This window comes from Myotis daubentonii, chromosome 17 (genome assembly GCF_963259705.1).
Source record: "Myotis daubentonii chromosome 17, mMyoDau2.1, whole genome shotgun sequence".
NCBI lineage: Eukaryota > Metazoa > Chordata > Mammalia > Chiroptera > Vespertilionidae > Myotis > Myotis daubentonii.
Genome location: NC_081856.1, coordinates 16,188,299 through 16,200,820, shown reverse-complemented (window position 1 = coordinate 16,200,820; position 12,522 = coordinate 16,188,299). Strand labels below are relative to the sequence as shown.

The window sequence follows — 12,522 nt, the reverse complement described above, 5'->3', positions numbered from 1 at the left end:
GGAAAACACAACAGTCACTATTGCCACTGCCTCCTCTGATCCCCAAAGTAAGCAGTCACAGCTCTTCCTTCTGGAATGCCTAGGAGTATTTTCTCGGGGCTCCCCACTGTGCTCCCAGCAGCCCTGTGATCATCTCCCCCTTCCAGATGGGAAGATTAAGACAGAACAAGTGAGACTCTGAGATGCTTGGTGCCTCTTCAGAGGCCCCAGAGCAAGGGAGCCCCAAGGCTGGCCAGTGCAGCCGCACAGGAAGCTGGGGGGCTGTGATGGCCTGTGTTCACTCACTGCATTCCCGTTTGCATGTATGCATGAGAGAGACCAGACTTTCTTCAAAAAGGGGGCAGGAACATATGTATCAGTTATATATGGCGGGTCCTCGAATAACATCATCCTATCTAATAAAAGAGAAACATGGTAATTGGCGTACGACCGATACCCTTTTCATTGGCTAATCAGCGAAATATGCAAATTAACTGTCAGCCAAGATGGCGGCGGCAGCCAGGCAGCTTGAAACTAACATGAGGCTTGGTTGCCCCAGTGACGGAGGAAACCAACGTTCCCCGCCTGCCGCTGCAGGCCTCTGAGCGGGCAGTTTAAGAAACATTGTAACAAATACGCCCAACTTCAGCCAGCAGATTCGCAACATTGTAAGCAAAGGCCAGAAACCTACTTTCAGCCGGAGGCCTAAGAGCTGGAGCCAAGCCTCAAGGTAAAGCTGGCCCAGAATAAAAAAAAAAAAAAAAGGAGCGGTTGGGAGCTTCAGTCACTCCCAGCCTGAAAACAGCCCCTCACCCAGACTGGCCAGGCACCCCAGTGGGGACCCCACCCTGATCCAGGACACCCTTCAGGGCAAACCAGCCGGCCCCACCCGTGCACCAGGCCTCTACCCTATATAGTAAAAGGGTAATATGCCTCCCGGCACCAGGATCAGCGTGACAGGGGGCAGCGCCCAAACCCCCTGATCGCCCTGCGGCTCTGTGTGTGACAGGGGGCGGCGCCCAAACCCCCTGATCGCCCTGCTCTGTGCCTGATAGGGGGGAGCTCCCCCCCCCACGGGCCCTGCTCTGTGTGTGACGGGGTAGAGCCATAACCTCCCCATCAGCCCTGCCCTGAGTGTGAGAGTGGCGGCGCCCCAACCCCCTGATCCGCCCTGCTCTGTGGGTGATAGAGGGCAGCGCCCCAACCCCCTGATGGGCCCTGCTCTGTGTGTGACAGGGGGTTGCTCCACAACCTCCCCATCGACCCTGCCTTGAGTGTGACAGGGGACGGCGCCCCAACTCCCCGATCGGCCCTGCTCTGAGCCCGACCAGGGGCTGCACCTAGGGATTGGGCCTGCCCTCTGCCACCCGGGAGCAGGCCTAAGCCAGCAGGTCGTTATCTCCCGAGGGGTCCCAGACTGCGAGAGGGCACAGGCCAGGCTGAGGGACCCCCCCTCCCCCCCCCGAGTGCACAAATTTTTGTGCACCGGGCCTCTAGTTTCCTTATAATATTGATGAGGAAAAAATTGATTCCTGGCCAGGGCCACTGCCTGTGGAGTTTGCACATTCTCCCCACGGCTATGTAGGTTTTCTCCAAGGACTCAGGTTCCTCCCATCCCAAAGATGTGCACATGAGGTGAATGGCATGTCCACAGGACAAAGTCCTGTGCTTCAGCGAGACCCTAGATCAGTGGTTCTCAACCTTCTGGCCCTTTAAATACGGTTCCTCATGTTGTGACCCCAACCATAAAATTATTTTTGTTGCTACTTCATAACTGTAATGTTGCTACTGTTATGAATCATAATGTAAATATCTGATATGCAGGATGGTCTTAGGCGACCCCTGTGAAAGGGTCGTTCGACCGCCAAAGGGGTCACGACCCACAGGTTGAGAACCGCTGCCCTAGATGCTGACCCATGGAGCCTGCACTGAGTGGACAGTCTAGTGAGCTGCAGTGTGGCTGCCACTGAATTAACTGTCCTGGTGCCCTGAAGGCAGGGCTGAAACTAATCCACATGAAGGGGGGCGGGGTGAAGGGGATCAATTGGAGGGCCAGGGGGAGGGGAAGGGAGGAGAACATCTATGATACTTTCAACAATTAAGATAAATTTTTTAAAAATGTGGAAGACAGAATCAGGAGAAGAGAGTCAGAGAAGGAGATGTGACGATAGAGAGGTCAGGAGGATGCACTGTGAGAAGGATTCCCACTTTTTCTGGCTTTGAAGGAGGAGGAAGGGGCCATGAGCCAAGATTTATGGGCATCGCTAGAAACTAGAAAAGGAAAGGAAATGGATTCCTCCCTAGAGCGTCCAGAGTGAACATAGTTCTGATTTTTGTCCCATGAGACCATGTTGAGTTCTAACCTACAAACTGTGAGATAAAAACATGTTTGTTGTTTTAACAACAACAACAACAACAACAACAACAACAAAGAGCCTGATATAAATAAGGGTAGGCAAACTTTTTCTCCAAAGGGACAGTCAATAGATTATTTAGGCTTTGCTGGACATATGCAATCTGAGACACAGTTTTCTTCTGCTACTTAAACAGCCCTTAAACAGCGAAATGACATTCTTGGCTTGAAGGCGCTATGAAAGCAGGCCACGGACCAGATCCGGCCTACAGGGGATGGTCTCAATCTCGGATCTCGAGCTCTGGTATAGACATTTGAAACCAAAGAAAAAATAATATTTCATGACACCTGAAAATTACATGAAATTCAAAATGGGAACCATAAATGAAGTTCTACTGGGATGCAGCCACGTTTGTTTGTTTACCTACTTCTGTGGCTACGTTGGCTGAGGAGCTGTGACAGCAGCTGGCCCACAAAGCCTGAAATATTTCCTATCTGACCCTTTAGAGAAAAGGTCTGCCAATCTGCGGTCTGGAGGTTCCATGAGAGAGATTGTTCCGTTCAAGTGGCCAGACCCCCTGCAGTCCCGGGAGGACACTGCGGGGCTGGCTGCCCGGTGCCATGCTGAGAGCGCAGCCGCTCCACCAGCCACCGTGGAAGGAGGTCATCCCTCAACAGATTCCGGAGCTTAGTGCTGCCCCCAAAACAGGGGAAGAGCAGCCATCTTTACTGGCCAAAGGAGTGTTCTGATGAAATGGGCTAGTCCAGCTGCTTTCAAATTTGTCTTTCACCAACGTACTGAATACTCACTAGGGGAGTTTAGTTGATTAAACTCACTATGACAATTGAGATCTTTGGAGAAGCCTGGTATATTATAAAACAAATGACCAGGCAGCAGATATATGATCAATAGGTGATCTTTGCTGTTTTCATTATTGAGTTATTGCTGTAATTAGACACAGTGTGAGGCCCTTCAAATTCATGACACAATCCAAATCTTTCTTTTCCCCTCAGCTTTATTAAGATATAATTGATGTGACTTCATTCTTAAAACAATTTTGCAAGTCAAGTAGCCAGCATTATGGGTGAGGAAATAGGCTCAGGAGGAATAAATGATTTCCCAAAGGTAAGGAAATAAGCCAGTCAGAGTAAGACAAGGATCACATGATCTCACTTATATGTGGAATCTAATAAACAAAAGAAACTGACGAACAAAACAGATCCAGAAATATGGAAGAATGGAACAGACTGACGAATTTGAGAGGGAAGGGAGGAGGGGAAGAGATTAACCAATGAACTTATATGCACATATGCATAACCCATGGACACAGACAATAGTGTGGTGAAGGCCTGGCACTGGTGGGAGCAGGATGGAGGGGGTCAATGGGGGATGAAAGAGGGGCATCTGTAATCCTTTCAACAACAAGGTAAGTTTAAAACAACAACAACAAACAAACAAATCAACACCCCTCTCCCCCCTCCCCCCCCCCCAAACCTGAAGACAGAGCTTGGATTTGAGTCTAGATCTATTTGAATTGAATTAGGTCTGTCACATATTGGCACTTCATAAACTTGAAGACACGACCACATATTACTTACTGGCCCCTATGCCAGATTCAAGTATTTGGCAGTCAAGGTTCAACTACATTAAGATATAAATAATATTTATTTTATGCCAGTCACGGTGCTCTGGTTTTTCACATTTGGTCTCTAACCTCTCCCAAGCATCAGTTTCCCCATCTGTATAATAGGCTTAGCAGTTTCAGAGCATTGGTGCTGAATTATGTGAGTACCGGGCACATAGGAAATCCTTACCAAGGAGGGCCTAGAATTAAAAATACTAAGCTTTCCTTTGGCGTAAGTGCTTATGTTTAGGTTTTTGTGTTAAAATGAGGAGTGTACTAGGCCAGATCCATATGAGCAATGACAAAGGTAAGTGTTGGGACAATGAAGCCACTGGGTCTAGGTATCTTGGGGAGTCCTTCCACAGAGGGGATCAGCACAGTACTTATTTGGAATAGAAGTGGGGTACTTGCTTTGATGTAACTGGATTATCTTGCCACATTTTTTTTTGAGAGGACGTTTATTAAAGTTGGAGACCGGGAAACAAGAAAGGGTGTAGGACAGAACGAGCAATAGGAGAGGGACTAGGCAGAGCAAGGAGCCCAGGCTGGCTGCTTTGGCTAAGAAGTCAGAGAAAAGGGGGACTTAGGGACAGGCTCAGGGGGTTAGCCCAGGACGAGCTGCTGCTGCCCACTGCTGCCCAGGTTGCAAGTCTCCTGGAGTCCCTTAGAGTTGAGGAGAGGCATGCCTGAGGGGGAAGGAGAGGGGAAAGGGGAAGGGGTGGGCGCGCTGCTGGGAGGGAGAGCATGCTCTGATCTATTTTTTTAAAACAGGAGAAAAATCAAAGTTTAATACATGCTCATAGAGAATTCATGTCGGAATAACAATTCCATGAAAATTCCAAAATATTTTGTCTATTTTTAAAAGAGCATTCAATGAAAAAAATCAAGACTAGCTTTCTTCAGTGAAATTGGGGAATTTGGACTCAGTTTGAGAGCAACTTCTAAAAATGCATTAAACAAAGAAAGCTGGGACAGATATTATTTAACAACAACCTACTTAACAGGAACGCCCACGGGCTTTATTTTCCTGCTAAGATGCTGTTTCTCTTCTCTTCTCTTCCCCAGCCAAACCTGCCCTGGACCCAGCACCCTCCTTTAGTTCCCATCACCTTTGTTATTAAAACAACACTTCTTTATAACACCCAACATGCCTGCTTCCCAGAGCTAGGATTACACGGAAGGTGGGACATTCTCAAACTTTTTTTTTTTTGGTACATATTGCTGGAACATGCCCTAATTTTGCATTATATCAACCAGATCCTGTGTCCCCTTACTGAATGGCCTACTCATTGAGTTGCCTAAGCTAGTGTGACTAAGCTACTTCTCAAGTGTCTGGTTCCCATGGAGACAGAACAGCTATCACATTGTCAGGCATTCATTTCTTTCTAGGCCTGGAGAGTAAGGCCCAGCCTTCCATGCTCCGCTTGACAATGCGCAGGCACAAAGCAAACCCCGGAACCTGCGCTCCAAGAAGGAAGGCTGCCTTTAAGACCTGAACTGCTTTAAGACCTCTCTCCTCAGCCTCAGGGGAGATGAAAGGATACGGGATGTTCTGATCATCTTGGTTATTATTATTGTCAGGAAGAATCCTTGTTGGACCACATTTTTACAATGTGATGATCAGATCTGAGAGCAAATTCTGCTCGACTCTCAAGTTCTCCAATGAAGAGCACATGAAGCAAGTGTTCTCGCATGCTTCAGGCTACAATTCAATCAGCAATGGTGTCTTCAAAACCCATCTGGACCAGGACACAATGGCTGACCTTGAGCATCCAGCACGAAGAAGGTGTGCAATAAACATTTAGTGAGCAATCAAGCTAAGAGCATCTCAGAAGCTTGTGATCCCGAGCTGGGCACTATTGACTTATCTCCAGCCCTGACTACAGCCTCATTCCTGGGCTCAGGATGTCTCACAGACATCCCAAACTTGTCCAACACCAAACTTTCCATTTCTCTTCCAAATTAGTTTTTCCCCATCTCAACACTCTTATATGGCTATTCTCCCAGTTGCTCAGAACAACGACAAAAAAAACCCCGATGATGATCTTTTCATTCCTCTCTATTACTTGAGGCCCGGTGCACGAAAATCCTGCAAGGGGGAGGAGTGAGAGGGGGTCCTCTTAGCCCGGCTTGCGCCCTCTCATAGTCTGGGGCCCCCCAGGGGATGTCCGACTGCCATGGAGGCCGGAGAGGCTCCTGCCACCACTGCTGTGCTCACCAGCTATAAGCCTGGCTTCTGGCTGAGCAATGCTCCCCCTGTGGGAGCGCACTGACCCCCAAGGGAAAGCTCCTATGTTGAGCGTCTTCCCCCTGGTGGTTACTGCATGTCATAATGACCGGTCGTTCCGCCATTTGGTCAATTTGCATATTAGTCTTTTATTATATAGGCTAGGATTGCCCACCAGCCCAATCCAAATCATTTCCAAATCCAAATTTCCCACTGGCACTAGAATCTAGAATCCAATCAGCTCTCTCCATTTCTACTGCTAATTCATCAGATCTCTGCTAAAACCTCCCCTGTTCTTCCATTCCTCTGCCCCTACCTTCAATTATCCAGACACAGCCAAAGACATCTAAAAAGCCAAAGCAGATCTGTCATGTGCTCTCTTGAAGACTTTGAATGGCATCCTATGGCATGTACAATGAGATCAACTCTCCTTGTTGATGGCTGGACGGCCCTCTGTCCTGGCCCTCCTCTTTCTTGACTCTGTATCATCATCACAAAGCTGACAACACTACCCTTTGTCCCTCAAGCATCAAGCCCTTTTCTGTGTATGCACTTGCTGTTTCCTTTGTTTAGAACATTCTCTCTTTTTTTTAAAGAATATTCTTTCTCTTGATGATTACATAACCTATTGGCCTATTCAGATCTTTCTGACCTCAGGAAGACCTTCCCTAAGTAGGCGTTCCAAATTTGCTTTCTCCCAGACTCCTATCAACTTATAAATAAGTAAGCTTACATTTAAATATATCAAATCACCCACACTTTGAAGAATATTCAATTTTTGTTTTGAGGACTTATATGTAAAACTTTTTATCACCTGCCCTAGTATGAGAAAAGTAAACAGACTAACAAACAAAATACTATTTGATGAAACCTCAAAATACTAATGATTGACACTTTTAAAAATATAACTCATGGTATTGTTGAGAATCTGAATGGAAACTTCTAGGTAGCCAGCAGCTTCTAGGTTAGGCATGAATTCCATATGTAAATGAATAATTTATGGTCAAAGAGTGACATGAGGTCAATAGGTCACAGGATGCTCTAAGCTGACTCCTTTCAATGGTCACAGAGAACTGATCAAGACAACTCTGTTTGCATCAATTTGGCCCTTAGTGAGAAAGTTTTTAAAGACTCAAGACTTTCTGGATGATTTTCAAATTCTGGTTTTCTTCGTGCCTGCTCTTTCCAACACTTTTGTGTGAGTTCCAAGAGCCACCTTTCTCCCATAGAAGTTAGTTATAGGACATTATAATGGTTTAGTTAAGATCTCCCAGATTCTTCCTACTGGCTACATGTATTCATCTATAATCAATTTCTAAGTTGTTTTGTAAAAATAGGAATATCACTATTTCAAGTAAATGAAAGTATAAGTAGAGTATTAATATAAATAATAATGCAAAAAAAACAACACAGCTAATAATTATTGAATCCTTATTGTGTTAGGCACATAATAGATTTTCTTAGAATGACTGATTCTATGGTCTTATTTTCATAATCTGAATTTTTGTTAATTGTTCTCTTCTCTTCGAAATTTAACAATAAGGTTTTACAGATACCTTATTTTTGGACAGAAATTCAAATGGTGGATTATTCTTACTCTTACAAATGTGCATTTTTCAGCCATTTTTTTATTAGGCATATCTTTAGGGTTAGGAGAAGGAAAGCTGCACTGTGAAGCTCAATTGATAATTCCCTACTTTCACTTCCACACTACACCTACAGAGCAAGCACTCCATTATACTTATTGAAACAATGAATACCTGGGTAGGATCTGTAATGACAGTATGCACATTTTATGGGTATCAACTGTGATAAACAGTTTTGTTTTTAAGGTTCCAAACCAATAGTTTATGAATCTAAGATTTGTAATATTATTTCTTTAAAGATTAAAAAATTAAAATATCATATTTACAGAATAATTTCAGAAATTATTTATAGCCACTTTAAATAGCATGATTATTGTGTGGAAGGTTTATGAATCCATCAAGCAATATATCAATAAAATGACCAAGGTTTTAGGAAACCCAAATGCAGAACACTGAAACTGAAGGTCTATTCATGAGGTGGTCTATAACATTATTTTTTACCTACAACACCAAGATAAGTGTTATTACAACTCAAACATAAAAGTTTTGGTTCTATTGTCATTCAGAGGCCCAATGGTGCATACCATTCCTATAAATTTAATCTCATGGCAAAGGGACTTGTAAAGACATTCATAACAGGTGCTTTGAAAATAAAATACTAATACTGCTAATCACTGAAGACATCAGCAAGTGAATATCTGCTCCATTGAATATGTTGTGAGTAAATAAATAAATAGAAGGGCATGGCAAATAAAAAAATACAACCCAAGAGATCTTCCTATGTCATCTAAACATTCTAATATATCATCTTAGAATAGTATTCAATCACTTTTATTCATTGGGGTCTGAAGTAAGAATGAATTAAATTGCATAAAGTTTATCTCATTTTTAAGAATCAAAAAATATCTCCTTTTGTTCATTTACGTGTTTTTGCCAACCCATCAAGTTATTTTCTTTTTTAGATTTTTGATTTATCATTTAAAGTTTAACCACATTCCCATTTGGACAAAAATTCAATTCTAGGCCTTGTTATTCTAAAGAAAAAATAAAACCTCCTGGTACTCACCCTCCCATATCTGTTTGCGTAGGACCCAGTAAGCAAGGAATGGAAAACGATGATTGTCTCGTCCAAGTCCCAGATGAACACCCTCTACAAAGGAAGAACCAAATTGGTGTGTCTTTTGCTTAAGAAACCTTGTTATTCATAACTTCAACATGAGAAATTCTTTTGAAATGGGAGACAAATGAAAAATCTGATTTACTATTTTTTTAAAAAATTCAACTATTCAAAGTATGTCTCCCAACTTTTCTTCTGCTGTAACCTCAGATGATATACAAGAGGATAATTCTGTTAGCAACATCAACACAAATATAGGAGAGACATAATAACATATGGCCTTCCTACTTCTGAAACAGGTTCTCAGTCTCAGCTCTGAAGAAATAAAAAAATGAGCTAAAACTAGTCTGTTTATACCTTCTGAGACAGAGAGGGACAATCAATTAAAAAATCATTCAATTTATCTTGTCCTTATTTCTACTCTCTGTTCATTAGGAAGTGTTAAAGGAGCTAATCTTATGCTTTATTTCTATCACGCAAAGTATTAAAAAATTGCGCACATAAAACTAAAACTTTCCATCATCTATTCACTTTATGTTACCTTTTGGGCTGTTATCAATTGGACAGATTACATATTTGATTTTCTGATGTTTCCAGACAGTTAATAACTTAAGCAGACACACCACACTGCTCTTGACACACTCTCAGGGTATTTGGAATTGGATTTGAAGAACTCATTTCAAAGAAGGTCTTTGAGATACCACAAAAGGCCTCATGCCTGCTTTTCTTCTCTCCATTCCCACTTACACCAGTACATATTCATTTAGGTCCTGCTGAAAATTTTCATCTTTTGGGCCAAAATAATCATGTTTCCCAAATCAGGTTCCAATTTTGGGAAAAAACAAAAAAAAATAAAAACCAAACCCAGAAACTTAATTGCTATGGATTCGAGGCTATGAAGCCTACTGACCCTGGAAGGTTTTGTTTAATCCCTCCTGCTTTTGAACTCCACCAGCACACACCTCATAAGAGGATGACCACTTCAGTTTAGAACATTCCAGGTTTTCCTTTCTTAACATACATAAGTACGTCTTTAATTACCTCATTGAAATGACAGTGATATAGAGCACTATAAGATAATTTTGTTCAAGCAGAATTATGTAATTTACTGTATTCCCTTAGAGAGAAATAATCAGATACTTTACCATATAGTTAAATGGGAGAGAGAACAGAAATAATTGTTTTCCCTAGAATTCATGCAGAAGAGAGAAAATAATGCTTTCCTTATAGTTACTACGGAAAAGGAAGCAGTAACAAAAGCATTTGGACAGGTTGGTCTCTGCTGTAACAACGCAGGTCTTCAGAACCATCCTTTAGCTCTAAGATGCCGTGTTATTGCTCAGGTGTTGGCAATGACTTACCTCAAGATCAGAATCCGGGGGAGGTGAAGGATTATTGTTTCTTCGGCCTCGTCCACGTGATTTCCCATCAGAACCTCGACGTAATCGCTCAGAGTCCGAATCTTTAATGGGTGTTGATGGGCTGTGGATGGTACTGTATTCTGTAGACAGACAGGAAGAACTTTATCTCCTGGTTCTAGTGCCATGATTAACCTTGTTTCCATTCATGGGGAAGTTTGAAGAGTCGAACAAATTCCGCATTACCTTGTATTAGCATTGGCAAATAATCTGAGATATCTGATGCCAACACTTGTTTTGAAAACACATATGATCAGAAATGACTAAAATTTAATTGAAGACAGCAGGTCATACTCAGTTGCCTAAATTTTCTTCGTGGTTCTCTATGATTAGATAGTGCTCCCCTTCATCCCCCAATCCTCACCCCCACTTCCACTCTTCTCCCATTCCACAGACAGTGCCTGGCCACACTGAGGGACTCACACATGAGCCGAACCAGTGCACTCACACCTACAAAAAGGCTACCGGTCCATGGAAAGAAATGAAAGAGAAAAATCAGCTCTGGAGCCGGGGAAACCATCACCAGGCAGAGTTTTGGTCTTTGGAAAATTTAAAAAATTTTCTCCCTCGTTTTACGTGAGAACAAGGGAGTGGCAAGATAAGGAGAATAGAGACACATGGGCAATACCCGCGCTCTGTACGGCATTCACCACAGGTTCTTCCTGTGTCTCGGTCTCCCTGAACCAAAAATCCCAGGCCAGGCACCACATTCAAATTACTCATCTGGGTAACTCAGAGAAACCACCGAAATAATCATATAGAAACCACAGCATTAAGAACAACCCCCAGGCAGCTCAGAGGAATGGCTGGGCAGTGGTTGTGGCGTTGAGAGGAAACGCTTATCCTGTTACCAGAATGAACAAACCATTTACTCTCATCGCTTAGGTACATTTTTTCCCTTAGTCCATCCAGTTCACACATCAGACAATTTCCAACTCCCCGAATTCCAGATGTGCCCGTGTGCTGACTCTCCCCAAAATCTTGGTCAGATTTCTCTACAGATATGGTTTGGAATCTCAAAATCTAATATGAGGAATGATTATTCTCACTGAGACATTGTTGAGGTTACATTTCACCAACTAGAAAACTATGGAGAACAGTTGAAGGTTTTTATTATTGTACTGTCAGCCCCGACCCTGTCAAACCACATGGTCTCAGTATGACCGCCATGTTTAAGCCTTGGGAGTCAGGGAAGATAGGAATGGACTCTGACAGAGTGAAGTCCATTTCTAAGCCACATGAAACAGCCCTATTTCTCCTGTTTAATTTGAAACTTAAATAGATCCCTGTCGCTTTTAGATGAGGCTTTTGCATGTTCCTCTGCCATTGCGAACAAGACGGCAAATTTCCTCATACAAACTGGTCATGTGATCCTCATACCCAGAAACCACTGTGATGACCTACAAGCCCATTAGTTAATTATGGGAAGAAAGTCTTATTCAATGCCACTCAACAGGTCTGTTTAGGTAGCTATTCGGGATGCATTTTGAGCTAACTTCTCTTGTAGATCTGTGAGAACACAGTGCTGGCTGGTCAAAGTTAAGTGTTCATGAAATCTACGTGAGGTCATTTTTCTTGTAGAGGCAGATAACTCTGGCATCCTCTCCTCAAGTTGTTCCCAACCGGGCATGTCTCTTCCATGTGTTATAGAGAATAAGGAGCTCCAAATGAATATATATATATAGGAGTTCAGTGGATTCAAAGTTGTGCTTTGAAGAAAAAGTCTTGACCCTCCTTTTCTCTAAGTATTCTACAATCTACATCTCTATGCAAACCCTAGACAGCCACCATTTTAGATAAAACACATGCTAATTTCTTAACTAGTGGCAAAACAGACCATTTACTTTGCAGTGGCACAGCTGGCATTGAATCTGCTCTGTGTTTTTAACTACTTGACTGCAAAGTCCTAGCTTTAAAATATATATATTTTTACTGATTTTTTTTTTTTTTTGAGAGAGAGGAAGGAGGAGGGGAGGGAGAGAGAGAAACATGGATATGAGAGCCAAACAGTGATCGGCTGCACCCTGCATGCCCCCTACCAGGGATCAAGCCTGCAATCCAGGCATATGCCCTGACCAGAATCCAACCGGTGACTTCTAGGTGCATGGGACAACACACAACCAACGGAGCCACACCGGCTTTTGCATGTTCCTCTGCCATAGCAAACAAGATGGCAAATTTTCGGGCCTGCAAAATCTATCTTGAACTGTGAGCTCT

At 43.1% G+C, this 12,522-nt stretch overlaps 1 protein-coding gene across 14 annotated transcripts in view; it reads right to left on the bottom strand.

Moving 5' to 3' along the window:
• The window catches only part of EYA1 (EYA transcriptional coactivator and phosphatase 1), a 302,957-nt gene that overhangs the window by 58,985 nt on the left and 231,450 nt on the right, over positions 1–12,522 (bottom strand). For all 14 annotated transcript variants that reach the window (XM_059672901.1, XM_059672898.1, XM_059672900.1 and 11 more), the window contains 2 exons: positions 10,249–10,388; positions 8,837–8,920 (listed from right to left, as the gene is read on the bottom strand). In XM_059672901.1, coding sequence (XP_059528884.1) covers positions 8,837–8,920; positions 10,249–10,388 — 224 coding nt within the window. The remainder of the gene's footprint in view (positions 1–8,836; positions 8,921–10,248; positions 10,389–12,522) is intronic.